Genomic DNA, 22,306 nt, shown 5'->3' with positions numbered 1-22,306 from the left:
AAAGGAAAACTAAAAAAGAATGAATAGATACTTATATGATATACGTGGACTAGAAATTCAAATTATGATTATGGGGAGTTCCGGAAGATGGCGGCGTAGGAGGACGTGGGGCTCACAGCGCGTCCTGCCGATCACTTAGATTCCACCTACACCTGCCTAAAGAACACAGAAAACCGCCAGAGGATTAGCAGAAGGGAGTCTCCGGAGTCAAGCGCAGACCAGAGGCCCACGGAAGAGGGTAGGAAGGGCGGCGAGGCGGTGCGCGCTCCACGGACTGGCGGGAGGGAGCCGGGGCGGAGGGGCGGCTCGCCGGCCAAGCAGAGCCCCCGAGTCTGGCTGGCAAAAGCGGAGGGGCCGGACAGACTGTGTTCCGACAGCAAGCGCGACTTAGCGTCTGGGAGGTCAGAAGTTAACAGCTCTCCTCGGAAAGCGGGAAGGCTGGAGGACAAAGGGAGGGAGAGCTGCTGAGCCCCCGGACGGCAGAGCTCAGCTTGGCGGGGAACAAAGGCGCCAGCGCCATCTCCCCCGCCCATCCCCCAGCCAAAATCCCAAAGGGAACCAGTTCCTGCCAGGGAACTTGCTCGCCCCGCGCAAACACCCAACTCTGTGCTTCTGCGGAGCCAAACCTCCGGCAGCGGATCTGACTCCCTCCCGCTGCCACAGGGCTCCTCCTGAAGTGGATCACCTAAGGAGAAGCGAGCTAAGCCTGCCCCTCCAGCCCCCGTGCACCTTGCCTACCCACCCCAGCTAATACGCCAGATCCCCAGCACCACAAGCCTGGCAGTGTGCAAGTAGCCCAGACGGGCCACGCCACCCCACAGTGAATCCCGCCCCTAGGAGAGGGGAAGAGAAGGCACACACCAGTCTGACTGTGGCCCCAGCAGTGGGCTGGGGGCAGACATCGGGTCGGACTGCGGCCCCGCCCACTAACTCCAGTTATACACCACAGCACAGGGGAAGTGCCCCGCAGGTCCTCACCACGCCAGGGACTCTCCAAAATGACCAAACGGAAGAATTCCCCTCAGAAGAATCTCCAGGAAATAACAACAGCTAATGAACTGATCAAAAAGGATTTAAATAATATAACAGAAAGTGAATTTAGAATAATAGTCATAAAATTAATCGCTGGGCTTGAAAACAGTATACAGGACAGCAGAGAATCTCTTGCCACAAAGATCGAGGGACTAAGGAACAGTCACGAGGAGTTGAAAAACGCTTTAAACGAATTGCAAAACAAAATGGAATCCACGATGGCTCGGCTTGAAGAGGCAGAGGAGAGAATAGGTGAACTAGAAGATAAAGTTATGGAGAAAGAGGAAGCTGAAAGAAAGAGAGATAAAAAAATCCAGGAGTATGAGGGGAAAATTAGAGAACTAAGTGATACACTAAAAAAAAATAATATACGCATAATTGGTATCCCAGAGGAGGAAGAGAGAGGGAAGGGTGCTGAAGGGGTACTTGAACAAATTATAGCTGAGAACTTCCCTGAACTGGGGAAGGAAAAAGGCATTGAAATCCAAGAGGCACAGAGAACTCCCTTCAGACGTAACTTGAATCGATCTTCTGCACGACATATCATAGTGAAACTGGCAAAATACAAGGATAAAGAGAAAATTCTGAAAGCAGCAAGGGATAAACGTGCCCTCACATATAAAGGGAGACCTATAAGACTCGTGACTGATCTCTCCTTTGAAACTTGGCAGGCCAGAAAGGCTTGGCACGATATCTACAGTGTGCTAAACAGAAAAAATATGCAGCCGAGAATCCTTTATCCAGCGAGTCTGTCATTTAGAATAGAAGGAGAGATAAAGGTCTTCCCAAACAAACAAAAACTGAAGGAATTTGTCACCACGAAACCAGCCCTACAAGAGATCCTAAGGGGGATCCTGTGAGACAAAGTACCAGAGACATCACTACAAGCATAAAACATACAGACATCACAATGACTCTAAATCCGTATCTTTCTATAATAACACTGAATGTAAATGGATTAAATGCGCCAACTAAAAGACATAGGGTATCAGAATGGATAAAAAAACAAGACCCATCTATTTGCTGTCTACAAGAGACTCATTTTAGATCTGAGGACACCTTTAGATTGAGAGTGAGGGGATGGAGAACTATTTATCATGCTCCTGGAAACCAAAAGAAAGCTGGAGTAGCCATACTTATATCAGACAAACTAGACTTTAAATTAAAGGCTGTAACAAGAGATGAAGAAGGGCATTATATAATAATCACAGGGTCTATCCACCAGGAAGAGCTAACTATTATAAATGTCTATGCGCCAAATACCCGAGCCCCCAGATATATAAAACAATTACTCATAAACATAAGCAACCTTATTGATAAGAATGTGGTCATTGCAGGGGACTTTAACACCCCACTTACAGAAATGGATAGATCATCTAGACACACAGTCAATAAAGAAACAAGGGCCCTGAATGATACATTGGATCAGATGGACTTGACAGATATATTTAGAACTCTGCATCCCAAAGCAACAGAATATACTTTCTTCTCGAGTGCACATGGAACATTCTCCAAGATAGATCATATACTGGGTCACAAAACAGCCCTTCATAAGTTTACAAGAATTGAAATTATACCATGCATACTTTCAGACCACAATGCTATGAAGCTTGAAATCAACCACAGGAAAAAGTCTGGAAAGCCTCCAAAAGCATGGAGGTTAAAGAACACCCTACTAACGAATGAGTGGGTCAACCAGGCAATTAGAGAAGAAATTAAAACATATATGGAAACAAACGAAAATGAAAATACAACAATCCAAACGCTTTGGGATGCAGCGAAGGCAGTCCTGAGAGGAAAATACATTGCAATCCAGGCCTATCTCAAGAAACAAGAAAAATCCCAAATACAAAATCTAACAGCACACCTAAAGGAAATAGAAGCAGAACAGCAAAGGCAGCCTAAACCCAGCAGAAGAAGAGAAATAATAAAGATCAGGGCAGAAATAAACAATATAGAATCTAAAAAAACGGTAGAGCAGATCAACGAAACCAAGAGTTGGTTTTTTGAAAAAATAAACAAAATTGACAAACCTCTAGCCAGGCTTCTCAAAAAGAAAAGGGAGATGACCCAAATAGATAAAATCATGAATGAAAATGGAATGATTACAACCAATCCCTCAGAGATACAAACAATTATCAGGGAATACTATGAAAAATTATATGCCAGCAAATTGGACAACCTGGAAGAAATGGACAAATTTCTAAACACCCACACTCTTCCAAAACTCAATCAGGAGGAAATAGAAAGCTTGAACAGACCCATAACCAGCGAAGAAATTGAATCGGTTATCAAAAATCTCCCAACAAATAAGAGTCCAGGACCAGATGGCTTCCCAGGGGAGTTCTACCAGACATTTAAAGCAGAGATAATACCTATCCTTCTCAAGCTATTCCAAGAAATAGAAAGGGAAGGAAAACTTCCAGACTCATTCTATGAAGCCAGTATTACTTTGATTCCTAAACCAGACAGAGACCCAGTAAAAAAAGAGAACTACAGGCCAATATCCCTGATGAATATGGATGCAAAAATTCTTAATAAGATACTAGCAAATCGAATTCAACAGCATATAAAAAGAATTATTCACCATGATCAAGTGGGATTCATTCCTGGGATGCAGGGCTGGTTCAACATTCGCAAATCGATCAACGTGATACATCACATTAACAAAAAAAAAGAGAAGAACCATATGATCCTGTCAATCGATGCAGAAAAGGCCTTTGACAAAATCCAGCACCCTTTCTTAATAAAAACCCTTGAGAAAGTCGGGATAGAAGGAACATACTTAAAGATCATAAAGGCCATTTATGAAAAGCCCACAGCTAACATCATCCTCAACGGGGAAAAACTGAGAGCTTTTTCCCTGAGATCAGGAACACGACAGGGATGCCCACTGTCACCGCTGCTATTTAATATAGTGCTGGAAGTTCTAGCATCAGCAATCAGACAACAAAAGGAAATCAAAGGCATCAAAATTGGCAAAGATGAAGTCAAGCTTTCGCTTTTTGCAGATGACATGATATTATACATGGAAAATCCGATAGACTCCACCAAAAGTCTGCTAGAACTAATACATGAATTCAGCAAAGTTGCAGGATACAAAATCAATGTGCAGAAATCAGTTGCATTCTTATACACTAACAATGAAGCAACAGAAAGACAAATGAAGAAACTGATCCCATTCACAATTGCACCAAGAAGCATAAAATACCTAGGAATAAATCTAACCAAAGATGTAAAAGATCTGTATGCTGAAAACTATAGAAAGCTTATGCAGGTAATTGAAGAAGATATAAAGAAATGGAAAGACATTCCCTGCTCATGGATTGGAAGAATAAATATTGTCAAAATGTCAATACTACCCAAAGCTATCTACACATTCAATGCAATCCCAATCAAAATTGCACCAGCATTCTTCTCGAAACTAGAACAAGCAATCCTAAAATTCATATGGAACCACAAAAGGCCCCGAATAGCCAAAGTAATTTTGAAGAAGAAGACCAAAGCAGGAGGCATCACAATCCCAGACGTTAGCCTCTACTACAAAGCTGTCATCATCAAGACAGCATGGTATTGGCATAAAAACAGACACATAGACCAATGGAATAGAATAGAAACCCCAGAACTAGACCCACAAACGTATGGCCAACTCATCTTTGACAAAGCAGGAAAGAACATCCAATGGAAAAAAGACAGTCTCTTTAACAAATGGTGCTGGGAGAACTGGACAGCAACATGCAGAAGGTTGAAACTAGACCACTTTCTCACACCATTCACAAAAATAAACTCAAAATGGATAAAGGACCTGAATGTGAGACAGGAAACCATCAAAACCTTAGAGGAGAAAGCAGGAAAAGACCTCTCTGACCTCAGCCGTAGCAATCTCTTACTCGGCACATCCCCAAAGGCAAGGGAATTAAAAGCAAAAGTGAATTACTGGGACCTTATGAAGATAAAAAGCTTCTGCACAGCAAAGGAAACAACCAACAAAACTAAAAGGCAACCAACGGAATGGGAAAAGATATTTGCAAATGACACATCGGACAAAGGGCTAGTATCCAAAATCTATAAAGAGCTCATCAAACTCCACACCCGAAAAACAAATAACCCAGTGAAGAAATGGGCAGAAAACATGAATAGACACTTCTCTAAAGAAGACATCCGGATGGCCAACAGGCACATGAAAAGATGTTCAACGTCGCTCCTTATCAGGGAAATACAAATCAAAACCACACTCAGATACCACCTCACGCCAGTCAGAGTGGCCAAAATGAAGAAATCAGGAGACTATAGATGCTGGAGAGGATGTGGAGAAACAGGAACCCTCTTGCACTGTTGGTGGGAATGCAAATTGGTGCAGCCGCTCTGGAAAGCAGTGTGGAGGTTCCTCAGAAAATTAAAAATAGACCTACCCTATGACCCAGCAATAGCACTGCTAGGAATTTGTCCAAGGGATACAGGAGTACTGATGCATAGGGGCACCTGTACCCCAATGTTTATAGCGGCACTCTCAACAATAGCCAAATTATGGAAAGAGCCTAAATGTCCATCAACTGATGAATGGATAAAGAAATTGTGGTTTATATACACAGTGGAATACTACGTGGCAATGAGAAAAAATGAAATATGGCCTTTTGTAGCAACATGGATGGAACTGGAGAGTGTGATGCTAAGTGAAATAAGCCATACAGAGAAAGACAGATACCATATGGTTTCACTCTTATGTGGATCCTGAGAAACATAACAGAAACCCATGGGGTAGGGGAAGGAAAAAAAAAAAAAAAAAAAAAAAAAAAAAGAGGTTAGAGTGGGAGAGAGCCAAAGCATAAGAGACTGTTAAAAACTGAGAACAAACTGAGGGTTGATGGGGGGTGGGAGGGAGGGCAGGGTGGGAGGGAGGGCAGGGTGGGTGATGGGTATTGAGGAGGGCACCTTTTGGGATGAGCACTGGGTGTTGTATGGAAACCAATTTGACAGTAAATTTCATATATTAAAAAAAAAAAAAATAAAATAAAATAAAATAAAAAAAAAAAAAACAAATTATGATTATGATGGCAATCCTCCCCAAATTAATCTATAGATTCAATGCAATCTCAATTAAAAATCAAACGGACTTTTTTTTAAAGATAGAAATTCAGAAGTTTCTTTTAAAATTTATATGAAAAGGCCCAGTAAAGTGAAAACGAATTTGAAGAGGAAGGACAAAGTTGGATTGATACTACTTGATTTTGAGGACTTAGTATATAGTTATAATAATCATAATCATGTAGTAGACATATGAATCAATGGAAAAGGACAGGGTCTAAAATAAACTCAAGTTTACACAGTTATTTTATTTTTACAAAGGTTCAAAGGTAATTCAGTGAAGAAGAGATACTGCTTCCAACACATGGCACTGGCATAACTGGACATTTTTAAGGAAAAAAATGAACTTCAGCACTTATATCACCATTTGCAAAGATGAACTTAAAAAGGGTCATTGTCTTGAATGTAAGAGCTAAAGCTTTTCGTGTTTAGAAGAAAATATAGGCAAAATTCTTTCTCATAGCAGGTTAGGCAAAAATTTCTTGCATGTAAGCTACAAAGAAAAACATTATAAAATGGAGTTCGTTGTGATTATTATGGCCACCCTTATTTGACCTCTTAAGAGGTTGGAGGAGTCGAGTCCCTTCTCGTGAAACTGATCACTTCAAGAGGAAAGAACAAGACCTGAAGGGTAGGAGTTGCTTAACAATACCGCCCACATGGACCACTGAAGAGTGAAGTCCTATTGTGGACCAGTCTGGCTGAAACATGCTTGGTATCCTACCAGCTTAGGACACTTCTAGTTTAAGAAAAGAGAGAAGGATCACTGGGGAGTAAACAAACAAACAAACAAAAATCAACACTGCAACATGAAAAAGGATTTATATGAGACAGAGAATGTCATGATGTAGTTGCTGTACCACATGACTCTCTTTTTGTCGTGGGTCCCTCTAATTAACATATATGTTGGGGAAAAAAAGCTTGTTTCTAGATTTTGGACTGAAAAATTATGGAAAGGAAAATAGTTTAAGCTGATATTTTTCACATTTTTGGGTCCCTTCCTGTTTGGTTTCCAAGGTACAGTTTCAGACAAGTGCTTTTTAAACAGTGGGCTACAATTCAAAAGTGGATCATGGCAGCAACTCACTGGCTTGGAACTCTGGGGAAAATGTCAGGGACATCAGCAACAGCAGGAAGCACACACTTATGAACTTGGCCATCAGATCCCAGGGATGCCCTGGACACAATCTCTTGAGGTAGGGCCCCTCTGGAGGCAGCGGGGGACGTGTGAGCATGTGCTCTGCAGTTGTGTGTGCAAGTGACATGATAATGCGGAGTGCACAGCTGTCAGGATGGAATCCCAGGATAAGCAGAGTGAGGACACAACGGATTCAGGCAGCTGGCCCTGAGCAGAGTGTTTGCAGTTCCACTCTTGTGAGTATCTGTGTTAGCAGCATGAGATGATTCAGTGAACAACCTGGCAGGGCATTGGTAATTACAGGGAGGCTTGACCTTGATTGCAGATAGGACTCAAATGGTGATCATGCCAGGCCGCTTTCTCTAAGTAGGTGGAACCTTGTGGCTTTATACTGTCCTCTCATTAATGAGGGATATATTTGTGTATGTGTAGGGGAGGGGTTAGGGTGGGGGAGAGGGAGTGCTGTGAGGCTTCCCATTTAATTGGTGTTGAATTTAGTTTCAGTTTACTTAAATGGATTGAATACTTCATTTTGTTATTTGGGTGGGATTGGAGATCCAAGACTTGACTCGGATTGTTACCCCAGCATAGTCTTTATCTCCATGACACATTCAATTCTCATCCTTGATTTACTTCTTTGAAATTCTCTGCATTTGGTGTTAAATTTTGCTCCCAGCTACATGTTTTTTTCTAAAATGCTTTAATCACATTACAGTTTCTTTTGAACCCCCCCCCCCCCGCAAATCCTCTAGAAAAGTTGAAAAATGCATGAAATGGTAAAGTGGTAGAAAGATCATAAACTTTGAAATCTGGAGGTAAAAGACTTCCACAGGATGCACTGATATGCTAATTTCTTACTATGTGACTTTGGGTAGGTCCCACCATGATTTTGCAGAAATTGACAGATTGATTCTATACTTTATATAGAAATGGAAAGGACCTAGGTTTAAACAAAACAACATTAAGAAATAAGAAAAGTTTGGAAGATTTACACTGGTTTCAAGATTTACTTTAAAGATTCTGTAATTGGAACAACTGGGTGGCTCATTCAGTTGAGTGTCCAGCCTCAGCCCAAGTCATGATATCACAGTTTGTGAATTCGAGTCCCACATGGGGCTTGTTGCTGTCAGCACAGAGCCTGCTTCGGATCTTCTGTCCCCCTCTCTTTGCCCCTTCCCCGCGTGCGCTCTCTCTCTCTCTCAAAAATAAATAAATCTTTAAAAAAAAAAGATAAAAAATTCTGTAATTAAGGCAATGTAGTATTGACATAAACACAGACTATAAATTGATGGAATGGATAGCAGCTCTAGAAATAGACTTATATATGTATAGTTTATTTATTTTCAATGAAATTACCAAAGCAATGCAATTGAGAAAATATTCTCAATATGATACTGGAAAATTGGAAATCCATATGATAACAAATGAATTCAAAAAGGGCACAGAGGAAGGCACTTGGTGGGATGAGCACTGGGTGTTGTATGTAAGTGATGAATAGCGGGAATCTACTCCCAAACTAAGAGCACACTGTACATTGTATGCTAGCCAACTTGACAATAAATTATATTAAAAAAGAAAGAAAAATAAATTTAACCAGCTAATAATATGCAATGGAAGAAAAAAAGGGCTATACACCAAAATGTAAAATTTAAAACTATAAAACATTTGGAAGAAAATATAAAAATATTTCACTTTGTGTTAGGTAAACAGCACAAATAAAGCATAAGCCCTACAAGAAAAAAGCTCATAAACTGGAATTTATCAATATTTAAAACTTTTCCTCTTCAAAAGACTGTTAAAAATAAAAAATGCAAACCACAAACTAGAAGAAAATATTTATTTATTTATTTAATTTTTTAGAAGAAAATATTTATAAAATAGGTATCTGATAAAGGACTTATAAGTATGTAGACTATATAACACATGAATAATAATATAAATAAATTATATATATTTTGCTTACAACTCAATAATGAGACAACGTACTTAACTAGAAAATGGAAAAATAAGTGAACAAACATTTCATTAAGGAAACGCAAATTGAAATCAAACGAGATATAATCACACACCTATTAGAAGTTTGAAATTACAAAAATTGACAGTACTAAGTAGCAGCAAGGATTTGGACAAAGTGGACCTCCCATGATGATAGGAATGTTCTGAAAGTAATTTTTCAGCTTCTTACAACCCATACAACCCAGTAATCTTACTCCCACTCCTATATATTACTCAAGAGAAATGAAAGTATATGTCCATACTAGAAAATGAATGTTAATGTTCAGAGTAGCTTTATTTATCATAGCCAAAAACTGGAATTAGTTCAGGTATCCATTAAATGAATGGATCACAAATGTATGGCCAGCTAATCTTTGACAAAGCAGGAAAGAATATCCAATGGAATAAAGACAGTCTCTTCAGCAAGTGGTGCTGGGAAAACTGGACGGCGACATGCAGAAGAATGAACCTGGACCACCTTCTTACACCATACACAAAAATAAACTCAAAATGAATGAAAGACCTCAATGTAAGACAGGAAGCCATCAAAATCCTGGAGGAAAAAGCAGGCAAAAACCTCTTTGATCTTGCCTGCAGCAACTTCTTACTCAACACGTCTCTGGAGGCAAGGGAAACGAAAGCAAAAATGAACTACTGGGACCTCATCAAAATAAAAAGCTTCTGCACAGCGAAGGAAACAATCAGCAAAACTATAAGGTAACCGACAGAATGGGAGAAGATATTTGCAAACGACATATCAGATAAAGGGTTAGTATCCAAAATCTATAAAAAACTTATCAAACTGAACACCCAAAAAACAAATAATCCAGTGAAGAAATGGGCAAAAGACATGACTAGACACTTCTCCAAAGAACACATCCAGATGGCCAACCGACACATGAAAAAATGCTCAACAACACTCATCAGGGAAATACAAATCAACACCACAATGATATACCACCTTACACCTGTCAGAATGGCTAACATTAACAACTCAGGCAACAACGGATGTTGGCGAGGATGCAGAAAAAGAGGATCTCTTTTGCATTGTTGGTGGGAATGCAAGCTGGTGCAGCCACTCTGGAAAACGGTATGGAGGTTCCTCAAAAAACTAAAAATAGAACTACCCTACGACCCAGTAACTGCACTACTAAGTATATACATATACATGTATATACATATACATACATACAATGGAGTATCTACACATTCAATGCAATCCCAATCAAAATTGCACCAGCATTCTTCTCGAAACTAGAACAAGCAATCCTAAAATTCATATGGAACCACAAAAGGCCCCGAATAGCCAAAGTAATTTTGAAGAAGAAGACCAAAGCAGGAGGCATCACAATCCCAGACGTTAGCCTCTACTACAAAGCTGTCATCATCAAGACAGCATGGTATTGGCATAAAAACAGACACATAGACCAATGGAATAGAATAGAAACCCCAGAACTAGACCCACAAACGTATGGCCAACTCATCTTTGACAAAGCAGGAAAGAACATCCAATGGAAAAAAGACAGTCTCTTTAACAAATGGTGCTGGGAGAACTGGACAGCAACATGCAGAAGGTTGAAACTAGACCACTTTCTCACACCATTCACAAAAATAAACTCAAAATGGATAAAGGACCTGAATGTGAGACAGGAAACCATCAAAACCTTAGAGGAGAAAGCAGGAAAAGACCTCTCTGACCTCAGCCGTAGCAATCTCTTACTCGGCACATCCCCAAAGGCAAGGGAATTAAAAGCAAAAGTGAATTACTGGGACCTTATGAAGATAAAAAGCTTCTGCACAGCAAAGGAAACAACCAACAAAACTAAAAGGCAACCAACGGAATGGGAAAAGATATTTGCAAATGACACATCGGACAAAGGGCTAGTATCCAAAATCTATAAAGAGCTCATCAAACTCCACACCCGAAAAACAAATAACCCAGTGAAGAAATGGGCAGAAAACATGAATAGACACTTCTCTAAAGAAGACATCCGGATGGCCAACAGGCACATGAAAAGATGTTCAACGTCGCTCCTTATCAGGGAAATACAAATCAAAACCACACTCAGATACCACCTCACGCCAGTCAGAGTGGCCAAAATGAAGAAATCAGGAGACTATAGATGCTGGAGAGGATGTGGAGAAACAGGAACCCTCTTGCACTGTTGGTGGGAATGCAAATTGGTGCAGCCGCTCTGGAAAGCAGTGTGGAGGTTCCTCAGAAAATTAAAAATAGACCTACCCTATGACCCAGCAATAGCACTGCTAGGAATTTATCCAAGGGATACAGGAGTACTGATGCATAGGGGCACCTGTACCCCAATGTTTATAGCGGCACTCTCAACAATAGCCAAATTATGGAAAGAGCCTAAATGTCCATCAACTGATGAATGGATAAAGAAATTGTGGTTTATATACACAGTGGAATACTACGTGGCAATGAGAAAAAATGAAATATGGCCTTTTGTAGCAACATGGATGGAACTGGAGAGTGTGGTGCTGGGTGAAGTGAGCCATACAGAGAAAGACGGATACCATATGGTTTCACTCTTATGTGGATCCTGAGAAACATAACAGAAACCCATGGGGGAGGGGAAGGAAAAAAAAAAAAAAAAAGGTTAGAGTGGGAGAGAGCCAAGGCATAAGAGACTGTTGAAAACTGAGAACAAACTGAGGGTTGATGGGGGGTGGGAGGGAGGGCAGGGTGGGAGGGAGGGCAGGGTGGGTGATGGGTATTGAGGAGGGCACCTTTTGGGATGAGCACTGGGTGTTGTATGGAGGCCAATTTGACAGTAAATTTCATATATTAAAAAATAAAAAAAAATAAATAAAAAAAAAATGAATTCCAGTTAGTTAACATGCAGTTTTCTATTAGTTTCATGTGTACAATATAGTGATTCAACAGTTCTATACATTACTCAGTATAGTATACTCAGTATAGCTCATCATAAGAGGGCTCTTTAATCTCCATCACCTATTTCACTCATCCCCCACTTGCCTCCCTTTTAATAACCATCATTTTGTTCTCTATAGTTAAGAATCTGTTTCTTGAGTTGTCTCTCTTTTTTTCTCCTTTCTTTGTTTTGTAACAACTTTCTTAACCATTTTCTTTCATGTTAAACATTTAAGATCCTCCTACCCCACCTGTTATCTAACCAGTGCATTTTTTTTCATATTTTAAAACATATATTTTGTTGTATTGATTGATCTGTAATTATACATCATACCATAGTTGTTTCAATAACTATACTTTTCTAATATATAAATTTTGCTTTTTAAAAAAATTATTTATTTAAATTCAAGTTAGTTAACATACAGTGGAGTATTGGTTTGAGGAGTAGAACCCAGTGATTCATCACTTACATATAACCCAGTGCTCATCCCAACAGGTGCCCTCCTTAATGCCCATTACCAATTTAGCCTATCCCCTGACACGTCCCCTCCAGCAACCCTCATTTTTTTCTCTGTATTTAGGAGTCTTTTATGGTTTGCCTCCCTCTCTGTTTTTATATTGTTTAATTTTCCTTCCCTTCCCCTATGTTCATCTGTTTCTTAAATTCCACACATGAGTGAAATCATATATTTGTCTTTCTCTGAGTGGCTTGTTTCGCTTGGCATAATACACTCTAGTTCTATCCACTTTGTTGCAAATGGCAAGATTTCTCTTTTTTTCTTGATTGCCAAGTAGTATTCCATTGTGTGTGTGTGTGTGTGTGTGTGTGTGTGTGTGTGTGTGTGTGTGTGTAGTCAGTGCATTTTTGTGCATGAATTATTTGTGGGGGAGAATTTCAATGGGTAAAATTCAGAGAGATGGGAGAGAGAGTCTAGGCAGATAGCTCAAAATGAAGATGACACAGAAACAGTGTATTCATGGGCCAGCTAATAGTTCAATTTGCCTGGAGATGAGCTAGGGGGGGCATGGGAGCCAGGGCTTAAAAGTGATAATCATTCTTCACATTTGTATAGCAATTCCTAATATAAAGAGTGCTTTTGTGAGCATTAGTTTACATAATCCTTATGGAATTATTATTTCCACTTTATAAATGAGAAAACTGGGATTTAGTTAGTTGCCTAAGTTTTCACAGCTAGTAAGTGGTGGAGATAGAATTGGGTTTTGAAATATATGTTAGGAGTTTGGGTTTTATCTTGAGAACAATGAGGAGTCATTGGAGGGTTTTATTATTATTATTATTAGTAGTAGTAATAGTAGTGTAGTAGTAGTAGTAGTAATTAGTCTAACTTTTTGTTTTGAAATAGTTTGACTCACAGAATTTGCAAAAATAGTAGTACAGAGAATTCCTGTGTACCTTTTATCCAGTTTTCCCAATGATAATAACTTCTTTAACTATAATACTTTGTCAAAATCAGAAAATTGATATACATACAATGCTATTAACTCAGGGTTTGTTCACCTTGGCATTATTGTCATTTTGAATTGAAAAATTCTTTATTGTGGGGGGCTGTCCTGTGATAGTAGGGTGTTTAGCAGCATCCCTGATCTCAACCCACTAGGTGGTAATAGCAACACACCCTTCCCCCATGTCAGTTTTCACAACCACAAATATCTCCCGACATTGCCAAATGTCCCTTAGGGATGGGGAGCACCATTGCCTATGGTTGAGAACCACTGCATTAACTCAAGTACAGGACTTAATCCAATTTGGTGTGTGTGTGTGTGTGTGTGTGTGTGTGTGTGTGTGTGTGTGTTGCGCGCGCGCGCGTGTGTGTGTAGTGTTCTATGACATTTTATAGCTTATATAGATCCGTGTAACCATCATGACAATCAGGATACAGAACTGTTCTATCAACCCCAAAGAAACTTCCTGATATTGTACCTTCATAGTGCCCTAACTCTGGGCACCCACTGATCTATTATCATTCTCTATAATTTTGTTCTTTCAAAATGTTATGTGAGTGAAATCATACGTATATAACACTTGATACTGTCTTTTTTTTTCTATACTCAGTATAATTACCTTGAGATCTATTTTAGGTTGTTCCTTGTATCAATAGTTCCTTTTTATTCCTTAGTAGTGCTGCTTAACCATTCACTGGTAACAGACATTTGAGTTGTTTCTAGTTTGTTGTTGTTGTTGTTGTTGTTATCAATAAAGCTGCTGTGAACATTCAAAAAAAAAAAAACTAAAAATAGAACTACCCTACTACCCAGTAACTGCACTACTAAGTATATACATATACATGTATATACATATACATACATACAATGGAGTATTACTCGGCAATGAAAAAGAATGAAATCTTGCCATTTGTAACTACGTGGATGGAACTGGAGGGTACTATGCTAAGTGAAATTAGTCAGAGAAAGACAAATATCATAAGACTTCATTCATATGAGGACTTTAAGAGACAAAACAGATGAACACAAGGGAAGGGAAACAAAAATAATATAAAAACAGGGAGGGGGACAAAACATAAGAGACTCATAAAAATGGAGAACAAACAGAGGGTTACTGGAGGGGTTGTGGGGGGGATGGGCTAAATGGGTAAGAAGCACTAAGGAATCTACTCCTGAAATCATCGTTGCACTATATGCTAACTAATTGGGATGTAAATTAAAAAGAAAAAAAGAAATGAATGGATAAACAAGTTGTGTTGTCTATCCAGTAGAATAAAGCTTGTGAATAAAAAGGGATGGACTACTGATACAACAACACCATGGATGGGTCTCAAACTTATTCTTCTAAGTTAAAGGAGTAGATATAAAAGACATCATAGTTGATGATTACATTTACATGGAATTAGGGATAGCAGATTCATGGTTGTCTGGGCCCAGAAATGGGGTCAGGAATTTGACTTCAAAGAAGTGGGAGAGAACTTTTTGGAGTGATAGAAACATTCTATATCTTTATTGTGCTGGTTATGCAACTGTATATATTTATTAAAATTCATTGAACTGTACACTTAAAGTGGGTGAATTTTATTATGTAGACCAATAAGAAAATGTTAAAATAGATATGGCACAACTTAAAGGTGATGAATTCTCTCAAAAGTATGAAAAATGCTCAAAGAGATAGAAAAGAGGAGGGTAACTCCAACATCTGAATACTAATAATCCTAGAAAGAAAGAACAAAAAAATTTGGTGGGAAGAAAATTATCAATAAAGAGTATGAGAAAAATTTCCCAGAACTAGATGATTTGTATTGCTAGATCAAAGGAATACTTTGAAAGAAAACAGACTTACTAAGACATAGTATTGTGAAATTTAAGAACACTGTGGGTGAAGATCGTAGGAGCTATCAGAGAGAGGGGGTGGGGGGGAGGGGGGGCAGGGTGGGGAGGTGGGTGAGAGAGAGAGGCGGGGGGAAAGACAATCACATAATATATAAAGGGACAGAAATGAGAATGCGACTGGACTTCTCACTGACAATACTGGTTTTTAGGAAAGAGGGGATCCAACACAGAAAAGCAGAAAAGGGAATTTGAGGCTGATGGCCATGCATTGAGACTAAAAAGCAATCACTCCAGATACAAACAGAGGGTGGAAGTTTCCAAGAGAAAGAAGAAATTGACAGATTATCACATATGTTTGAATATTTGGAAATTAATACTGATGGGCATTTGATAGATACTATGCAGCATATGAAAATATGAAGGAGAGATACAGGACATAGAGAAATTATTCCAGGAAAAATTTCAGATAGCACAGGTAGGGAACATAATTAGAATATAGTATTTGGCTGGTTATTTGTATAGTGATAGTTATTTGTGCAGTTCTATAGTTCTCAATACATTAAGTATTGAGAATAAAGAGGTATAATATAACTATTTGAAAGGATAGGACAAAAAATTGGAGTGGGAGGGTGTTAGAGAACTAAACCCACATATATTTTAAGTGGAAAGAATGAATTCAACAAATATTTATTAATAACTATTATGAGTTAGGCCTCCTTATATACTGATCCATGAATAAACATCTAAAAAAGAGGAATCCCTTCATTATGAAAGGGTTTGAATCTTTGGCAATCATATCCTTCCTATCTGAGATTTGCTGCCTATATTCATTCACAGCTACAATGGGGCAAGGAAGTATCAGGAAGCATCCAAATGGAATATCTGTGTTCCACGCATGGTCCTTTCTGCCCCTATGAGTAAAGGCAATACCCGCCCCACCTCCCTTGCTGATTAGGATCAATTATTTTTGCCAGGATGGTGAATCCAGGTCTTGTCTGTTAGTCACAGGCATGGGGAGTCCTAATTGCCCTGGTGGCTGCCATAACTTAGGGGTTCGTGGGACCCTTGTTGTGTCCGCTGGCATTTCATCATCTAGACTAAAATCTAGCTCCTTATGGTCCCTACTCTTTATTTACTTCTGCCATCTTACTCGTGGTCATATGAACTCAAAACTTTAATCATATTTGATATGTATTTCTTTCTTTTCTTTCCTTCTCTCCCAAACCACAGAGATACTAAATCCTGTTCTTCCATGATCTTATCTCTTGACACCATTTTTACTTTACTATCTCCATTGCTTGTGAAATCTTAACTGATCTTCCTATTTTTAGTCTCTCCCAGTTTTAGCTAATCCTGTATACGAGAGCAGTCCAAAATATCTTTATCATGCCAGGGTATAGATTTGGATGATTGATGATGACGATAGCAACAACAACATTTTTTATGTCTTCTACATCCTAAGTAATGCAAATGGCACCATTTAGGATTATTAACCCCATTTTAAGATAAGTAATTTGAAGCTCAGGAGAGGTCAAACCAAGTTTAACCAAGAGGTTTCCAAGGCTACACAGCTAGTAAGGGGAAGAGCTAGGAATCGTAGAGGTTGATTTGATTCCACATACAATTCCTCATTTAACTGGAATAGATTTCTTGGTGAAAGAAGCTGCTTCTAATAATTTTTCTGGGGCAACAGATATAAACTAGGACCAACCCAAATGAACCAGGACTTAGGATACTCTCTAGTTTGTCTCCAATAAAGGAATGGGAAGGTTGGGCAGATGTCTGTTTGGGGGACAAAAAAGATGTGTTAATTTTTGTACTTGTTGAGTTCAGGGTGGCATACTGGAACATTTTGATAGAGAGGTTGTATACACAGGACAGGGAATTAACAGAAAAGTGAGAATTTAGGAGTTAACCATACAGATGATGTTGTGGAAATTGTGGGTGAGCTCACAAACATTTAAGGAAGAAGAGGCTCAGAAAATTGGTAGGCACTGAAAAATTTGAAACATGAGGAGAATAACATGATAGAGAGACAGAATAGGAGATGCCTCGACTAGACTATAAATCCCTCCTTACAGCACGAACCATTTCTTTTGAATCCTTTTACCTAGCATTTTAATATGCTAAATGCACATATCAAAAACTAATTCAACATTAAGTATAATACAGATCATATGACTTCTGACAGATGTATTTAATTTTATGCCCATCCTGAGAGTTTAACTAAAGTCACATCAAATGAAGATATTTCAGCTGCCATCTTTTCTCTCTGGACAGGCTCTCTGACTTTTTTGGTTGGAATTGTGGTTTATTCTTGTAGGTCTCTTATGTGGGGTGAAGGTTACTGACCCCATACCACTCTGGTGCTGCCTGAAGGACTACCAGACTTATGAGGATTAATGCATGTGCATGAGGTGTATATGCAAAGATGCTGCATTATACATATTTTCCACATTGGTATGTTATAATCCATGTCTCACATATATTTTAGCGTTAGCAATAAATAGAACAAGAAATCCATTATACAGAGATTCAAATTTTGGGAAAGATAGTTCTGCAACAAAAGTAATTTAATCAAGAATATTTATTTCTGTGTTTCTTTCTGCTTGTATTGGAGCAAGTCAATAGTGAAAATGACTTTATAGAAGCCCTGGTTCACTTGAAATAAAATCTCGATGCATTTGAAATGAAATTCCCATGGAAACCACCTCTGAAGTGACAAAAATCTCAGAATTTTCCCCGGTGTTGCATCATGCATACAAGAAGCCTCTAAGGTTTCTAGAGGAGAGTGAACATTTAATGAACCCCTAAGGTCTTCTTTGCCCTTGGGCCTTAAGAAAAGTTTGCTTGTAGTGCTTATTTTAATGTTTTGATAATGAGTTGCTTTTTCTATTTCTTAAATATGTGTAGTGGGATTCAGAACAGGGATTGGGATTCATTAGAGTTGTTCCGGGCCATGGAAAATTCTCAGTGTAAACAGACAGATGAGGCACTGTCCCTGCTGAGTCATAGCTGGGGGCGAGCAAGTTCTCACTCAGGTGTGTGCACACACTCACAAACACACAAACATACTCAGGCATGTGTGCAGAGGTTTTAGTTGGACTTGCCTGAGGAAAATGGACTTCTGCCTTTGTGTTTGCATTTCGTAACTTCTCCAAGAGGACGTTGGCCCTTAACTCTGAGCACGAATATAACTCATCTGCTGACACTTGAATTTATACAAATAGAGATTTACTCTTGGGATAGAGTTTGCCATACACCCTAGAAAAGGGTGTAGAGTGCAAGTTGTCACACAAAATTTTATTAGTCTTGATATCAGTCTCAGTTAATAAACTACACTGTGTGACTTGTGATTATCTAAACCCTCAGCAAGGACTCTTGCCCCCCTATCCTGTTACCACCCTCACAATTCTCTCCATCAGATCCAGTAATCGGGGTTAACATATTGTGTTTGAAGCTCAGGACAAAAATGCGATGCCTTAGAAAGGTGCTACATTAAGTTGTGAATGTCCATTGTTTTATTGGAGTAACTGATCTTACCAAGCAAATGCTTTTCAGGTCTCCTTCAAAGTTGCTCGAATGTCAGGTCATTCTATTTAAAACTGAAATCTGCAACGCCTGCCTTTTCTAGCCCTGCCTCTTGCATTCCTTTTGCTCATATACCCTTTCATTTCACAGGTTTTACCTCTCTCTTTCATGTATTTTCTGTCTTTTCCCACTTGAATAAAAGCTCCATGAGGGCAGAAAGCTTTTTTTTTCCACTGAAGAAATCACCAGGACTTACAAAAGTTTCAGGGACAGGGTCAGTGTTCAACTGGTATGTGCTAAAGCAATGCCATCCTTGTTCAAAGTCTTTCACCAATTCCCCGTTATCTGACATACTGGCTGTAGACTCTGTTCTCTGCATTTAGGTCTTGATAGAAGTTGTTATTAGTTATCTGACCAGTATTTGTTTTTAATAATGAAGCTTAAGATGGATGACCAAGTGGTGGAGAAAATTCAGTGAAAGTTTCTTTATTTTTAAGCTTGGAGAAGATGCAAATAATTCTTGGTATATATTGGATGTGAAGGAAATAATGATCCTTCTCTAAAGTATGATTCCCCTAATTTTACCTCTCTTGGTTTTAACACTTTCTACATTCCTTTCAAGGTATCTAAGTGCTTGTTTTTATCAATAAAGCTTCTCATGAGATCCTTCTAAGTAAAAATGCTGCTTCAGAGATTTCATGGTCACTTAGAGGGAGGCTGAATGTTTAGTGATGAAGACTAAGAAGCTTAGAATTGGACAGACTAGGGTTTGAGTCAAGATTCTGGAACCTCGTAGTGTGTGTGCCTCTCACTTTAGAGGAGGGATTAAGTAATAGTTCTAATTTGTAAGGTTGTGGTGAGGAATAAAAAGGTAATATTATTTGTACATTGCTTTTGACACTTGGTTTTAGTATAAGGGTGCTGGATCTACACAATGCTAGGTACACAGTAAGTCCTCAATACAAGGAGGCAAGCCCATAAGGCTTTGCTCTTAATCTTAAAAAGATGTAACCAGAATGAAAGGATCATTGGAAGCCACATCAAGCATTACCAAGGGGGTAAACAAACATTTCTTCTTCCTTTGGGAAGGGGTCTCTGGAGCAGTGATCCTGAGGGAGTCTCTGTAACTACGTCACTGAGATTAGTCTCTTGTTATCCATGGGCATTTGGAAAGGATGTTGTCTCATCCCCGGAATTTGGACAACAGACTTGCAGCAAAGCCACAATCAAAGATCAAGTTCTTCAGGGCAGCAAGATAAATTAGAGGTTTCGCTCCTCAAAGTAGAGAAGCAGAAGCAGAGGGTCTGAGCTCTGAGTTGTCACTTGCTTTTCATCGGGGCCAGTTGAGTCTCGATGAAAGAGATGGATGAGAGCCAGTGGAGAACAGCACTGTGACTCCAAACAGAGGAGGGTGAGTGCCTGCCTGCCCTGGTCTGTCCTCTAGCAGAGTGGGTAAAAGCTCAAACCCCAGGAGCCAGACCACCTGAGTTCACCTCCTGCTGTAACTTAGTAGCATCAGGACTTGTGCAAGTCACTTAGGTCCAGTGTCCTCACCTGTGAAATGGGGATACTCATAATGCCACACAACATTTGGAACAGTGCCAGTAAATGTTCCCATTCTTTTCTTCTCCATGTCAGCCCCTTAAGTTCCATGGTGTGTGGCTTCTCTCTCTTTGTCTCAGTGACTCTTCTTTTTCCCTTACAGACTCTCCTAGAGGAGAATGGCTGCAGATAATGCCTCCTCTGTGACAGAGTTTATCCTCGCAGGCTTAACAGATGAGCCAGAACTCCAGATGCCCCTCTTCTTCCTGTTTCTAGGTTTCTACATGGTCACTGTGGTGGGGAACCTGGGCCTGATAACCCTGATTGGGCTGAATTCTCACCTTCATATTCCCATGTACTTTTTCCTCTTCAACTTGTCCTTCATAGATGTTAGTTACTCCACGACTCTGACCCCTAAAATGCTAATGGGTTTTGTCGCAAAGAGAAACATCATTTCCTATGCAGGGTGTATGACTCAGTTTTTTTTCTTCTGTTTCTTTGTGTTTTCTGAATCCTACATCTTGTCAGCGATGGCATATGACCGCTATGTCGCCATCTGTAAACCACTGCTATACACAGTTACCATGTCTCCTCAGGTGTGTTCACTCCTTCTGTTAGGTGTTTATGGGATGGGAGTGTTTGGAGCTGTTGCCCATATGGGAAACATAATGTTTATAACCTTTTGTGTTGACAACTTTGTCAATCACTATATGTGCGATATCATTCCCCTCCTTGAGCTCTCCTGCAACAGCTCTTACATAAATTTGCTGGTGGTCTTCCTTGTTGTGACCATTGGCATTGGGGTGCCCATTGTGACTATTTTTATCTCCTATGGTTTCATTCTTTCTAGTATTCTCCATATTAGTTCTACTGAGGGCAGATCCAAAGCCTTCAGTACCTGCAGTTCCCATATAATTGTGGTATCTCTTTTCTTTGGATCAGGAGCTTTTATGTACCTCAAACCACCTTCTATTTTACCCCTTGACCAGGGGAAAGTGTCCTCCATATTCTATACTGCTGTGGTGCCCATGTTCAACCCATTAATCTATAGTCTGAGGAACAAGGATGTCAAAGTTGCCCTGAAGAAGACCTTAGGCAGAAAATTCTTCGTGTGAAAATGATTGAGAAAGGAGATCCAAAGCTTTGTTTGCCAGAGTGTTTCTTTTTCTTTTCAATGAGGGAAACAAATACCAATGCTCGTTCTCCTTTACTTAGAGGGGAAAATTTAACTTGTTCTCAAGTATAATTATTCCCTCTACTCCTTACTCTACCCTAACTATTCTAATCATTATTTGTTTTATGAAAATAGTTTCCACAGTCGTAGATGGCTACTCTTGAATAAGCCTAAGAAATAATTTAATCTAGCCCTTCATGTGTTGCGTTACACACTGGGGACTCATAAATATTTGTAGGTTGCTCACGGCGACACATGTACCCCTTGCCAGACTCGAACCTAGGCCCTTGAATTCTAATCTACTTTGCTCTTCGGTCCTTTAGCCATGCTATCTTGATTCACCTTTTCTCTGGTGGATTTCATTTCAAAGGTTTTTCTTTTTCTTTTTGCACTTAAAAACGCACGTTGCATTTGACCTACTTACAGCAATGTCATGCAACTTTTCAAGAGATAACCTTTGGAACGTTATTTTTGCAACAATGTTGAAAGTTAAAAATGTGGTAATTTGATCTTGCAAAATGCTAAGTCTTAAGGTGTTTTGGTGGGAGCCAAATTTCCATATAGAATCAAGGATCGTATCCATTGAGTCAGTGTGCAGAGCTGTAAGGGTATAGGC

At 39.5% G+C, this 22,306-nt stretch overlaps 1 protein-coding gene across 1 annotated transcript; it reads left to right on the top strand.

The window, feature by feature from the left end:
* The first annotated feature begins 20,686 nt into the window (after nt 1-20,686).
* Nucleotides 20,687-21,631, top strand: LOC122199901 (olfactory receptor 8B12-like). Its single transcript, XM_042905282.1, has one exon. It carries the CDS (start codon nt 20,696-20,698, stop codon nt 21,629-21,631), a length of 936 nt encoding a protein of 311 aa, XP_042761216.1. The 5' UTR covers nt 20,687-20,695.
* The last annotated feature ends 675 nt before the right edge of the window (nt 21,632-22,306 follow it).

Source organism: Panthera leo, chromosome D1 (genome assembly GCF_018350215.1).
Source record: "Panthera leo isolate Ple1 chromosome D1, P.leo_Ple1_pat1.1, whole genome shotgun sequence".
Classification (NCBI taxonomy): domain Eukaryota; kingdom Metazoa; phylum Chordata; class Mammalia; order Carnivora; family Felidae; genus Panthera; species Panthera leo.
The sequence above is the reverse complement of the archived record's forward strand: the minus strand, read 5'-3'. Positions and strand labels throughout refer to the sequence as shown.